This window comes from Octopus bimaculoides, chromosome 2 (genome assembly GCF_001194135.2).
Source record: "Octopus bimaculoides isolate UCB-OBI-ISO-001 chromosome 2, ASM119413v2, whole genome shotgun sequence".
Lineage (NCBI taxonomy): Eukaryota > Metazoa > Mollusca > Cephalopoda > Octopoda > Octopodidae > Octopus > Octopus bimaculoides.
Window position 1 is genome coordinate 169,163,441 of NC_068982.1, and position 3,686 is coordinate 169,167,126.

Consider the following 3,686-nt stretch of genomic DNA (forward strand, 5'->3'; position numbering starts at 1 on the left):
ATATATATATATATATATATATATATATATATATATATACATACAAACATACATATGAGTCGTGTGTGTGTGTGTGTGTGTGTGTGCAATATATATATATATATATATATATATGTATATATATGTATATATGTATGTAGTTCTGGTACAGTGCCTGAAATGAGGATTGGAAGGTCATGGCCGGAAAGCCTTCATTAAGGGTCTGTTCAATCCACTGATCACAAGCTAAATAACAAGAATAGACAACAATGGTTTGGACTTGTGGTCATGTGATCAGAAGTCCTACATTTTTATCTTCCAGCTATTGTACATTTTAACATACATCAAAATAGCAAATTTAATATGGTCAGTAGTAATATATAAAAGCTATCCAGAGTAGCAGTTACATTAAGGTATGAAACAGTATAAGAAATATGAAAAATAACTAGATTCTACTCATTAAGACAGGCATTCAACTGTTATGCTCTATTTCTAGACATACACATTACATAAGACTTGCTATAAATATACGATTATTTCAGTTTTCAGTTTTTACTATTAAGCATTATTAGCACATCTTTGATTTGCCTATTGCAGAATCAGTGAAGGAAAGGGTACCAAGAGTTTAGGAAATTAGTTTTATTAAAAAGATAAAAAGACAATGTTAGATGAACATTCAACAGTCTTTTTTATTACAGCTACTAAAAACTTACCAATGCGCAACATGTAGTAAGCTGAATTAAAAGGTTCTAGCAAGCCTGAAATATTAGGTTTGTTACAGCAAAACTGTTCAACTATTTTATATAGAAAGTTTGGAGTTTTTCATTTTGTTGGTTTAACAATCTTTTAGTTTTTTTTTCTGTCATGATTGATTAGTTGAGATTTGTAAAATGAGTTAAATACTTTGTGCGACAACTTACAACTTGCATTAGGTGCACATCTCAAGGTTATCTGCTCTTCACTTTTCTTTAATATTCCCTATTCTTCTGATTAGTTTAGATCATAAGTACTTTAGGTGTATGTATGCCAAGCATTATACCACAGATGGTATAATGCTTGGCATTCTTATTGATTGTGACCTATGGGTGTCCAGCTGTTCAATCAACTGGATAACCTGCTCATTGTATTAGCATGCAACACAACTGAGTATTCCACAGACAACTTTACCTCAACATAATTCCCAGGAGAAACCAACATGACTCAAGTGTGATAAGGCTCTACCTTTCAATAACAAGTGCAATCTATACAACAAGCATCTGTATGATTTCTGTCGACTCAAATACACTGATAAGGCTTGAATTAGCATGTGGTTATGTAATGTGCCCAAGGCTTCATGTTTGTGAACTTCTTCAGCACCCAGCCAAACCTGCTAATTAACTGGTGGAACAGTTGACCTTGTAAGCAGTGACAGAAATGGACCTATGTATTCTTGACCGACAGTTATGTCACTGCTTCATCAGTTACATCAACAGAGTCATATGAATCAGTGTAGAAACATTTTATGCAAATTTTTGTTTTTACATAAATTTTCTCACTGTTGAATGGGTGGAATGGCTTAAGTGAGGCAATTGTTTTTTTGCAGTTGGATAGAGGTCTTTGTATTGCGATCATTCAAGAATAGAAAATATAGTTTTAATGTATAATTTTAAAATTAGTTTTTCACTTGTAAAGATACCTAAATCCAGAAGGTTTTCTCATATGTATACATACATAAAAAAAAAAATCATAGCAAAGAAGAATTTTAAAATTTTACCTTCACCAACAAACAACCATTAAATATAGTCTAAAACAATGTCACTCAGAATGAATAAACAATTATAAGGATTATGAAGAAAGAAAGCCATTTGGTTGAGGGGATATTTTGGATTACCTATAAAAAATTTAGATGCTTATTGATGTGGCAATTTCAATACCACATTATGCTTGAGAAGACCCATCTGTCAGTCAAAGTGAGGTCCTCAGAGCATTATGTTTATACCTGTACATAGTGAGCCCTGCCTTGGTGCCCAATTTTCTCCCATCAAACACTCTCCACTTCTCATCTCCCTAACATTGATCCCCTCCATTAATCTATGGCATTACACATCTAATGCAATCATTTGAAAGCAGAATTGGCACACGTTTCATTGCTTCTTTTGTGCTACCAGTTATCTCTCCCAAGAACCACTTTCTATTTATGTCTATCTCTCATTATCATCCCTTCCCATACTATTTCCACAGATCACTTCCTTTCTGTGCTTTTAGTTATCTCTCCCTCTACTCTGAGTCACATCTAAGATCTACCATCCCTCATCTTTAACATCTTTCATATCTGCTATCATTCTCAGCATTCTCTCATACATGTCATCAATGCCTCGCCATCATCGTCATTCTACTCACTGTTACCACTCTTATTGTACCCCCATTTCTGTTACTGTATATCTCCTTCCTTACCTGTACTGCTACTTGTCACCTCCTCCTTCCTGATCCACTCCTCTCTCTCTCACACCTTCATACTTATGTTTACCATTAACCACCTCTCCACCCTCATTCATCTCTACCTCCATCTCTAATCATCTATCCCTCTCCTCACATTATGAAATTACCCATCCTCTCCTTCCCTCTGATCCACATTTGGTATTCTCAATTATATTCACTTTCTTGTACCTTGAGAGTTTGCTCTGGCATCTCATCACTACCACCTTTATCTTCTCTCCTACTACTACCAGCCACTCTTATATAAAGTAGAGTAGCCATGTATCTCCTCTATAGTAAGACAACTATCCTATATCATATTTTAGCCCCTCAACATCTGGCACAAAACCACCTTCCCCTCATTCCATACACTCAAATTCGTTTGGAGAGGTTTTTTATATAAAAAGGGGCGGGAAGAAATAATCATTTGTTTTTTGGACATTAATTTTAAACTATATTTAATCACTATCAATTGTCCATTGCAAACATGCTTTAACACCATGGAAAATGTATAACATAAAATTAAACCTTTACCTTCCATAGTGCCAGGAAAAATAAAAAGATTTAGAAATGACAGAAAGACAACAACCAATGAAGAAAGCAGGCACATCTTTTTTAAAAAGAAATTAAATAGTTAGGATATTTAATAATCACCAGCATCGCCTGGTGAAGAAATCAGAGATATAGGCAGAAAATGGGTTCCAACTGTGTCATCTTCATTCAAACGGTCCCTGTGTTAGAGGAAAAAAAGAAAACAAAACAAAAAAACAAAACAATTATTAAGTATAAAAGCAGTCAGAAATAAGAATCTCAGAATTAAATGACAGATAAATTCAACCAGAATTCTTAAAATTCCTTGTTTGCTCTTATTTACCTAGAAATAACATCTAAAATTAGAGCTCATATATTAAATAATTACTTGCAATGAAATTGGATTTGTCAAATTGAATTGCTAAACTCTCACACATATACTATGGGGGATACATGATGATTCTATCATACCAGATCTATCAGAGATTTGATTAACAATAAATAATGAGAAATAATTTATAGAAAAACAAATCATTTAACTATGTAGTTTCAATGACTTCTAGATTAGGATGATATTAAAATATCTTTAAAAACCTCAAATCTTTCAAGGAGTTTTGATATTTGAATATACATAAAAATGTATACATCTATGCATGTGTGTATATATATATATATATATATATATATATATATAATAAAGTAAAGTTGTGGAATACCGTACG

The 3,686-nt window shown here is 33.0% G+C and overlaps 1 protein-coding gene across 9 annotated transcripts in view; it reads right to left on the reverse strand.

Moving 5' to 3' along the window:
• LOC106876851 (myoferlin) overlaps positions 1–3,686 on the reverse strand; it is a 204,650-nt gene that overhangs the window by 75,154 nt on the left and 125,810 nt on the right. For 2 of the 9 annotated variants that reach the window (XM_052965716.1, XM_052965717.1), the window contains one exon: positions 3,088–3,164. The exons of the other annotated variants lie outside the window; for them this stretch is intronic. In XM_052965716.1, coding sequence (XP_052821676.1) covers positions 3,088–3,164 — 77 coding nt within the window. The remainder of the gene's footprint in view (positions 1–3,087; positions 3,165–3,686) is intronic. 9 annotated transcript variants of the gene reach the window in all.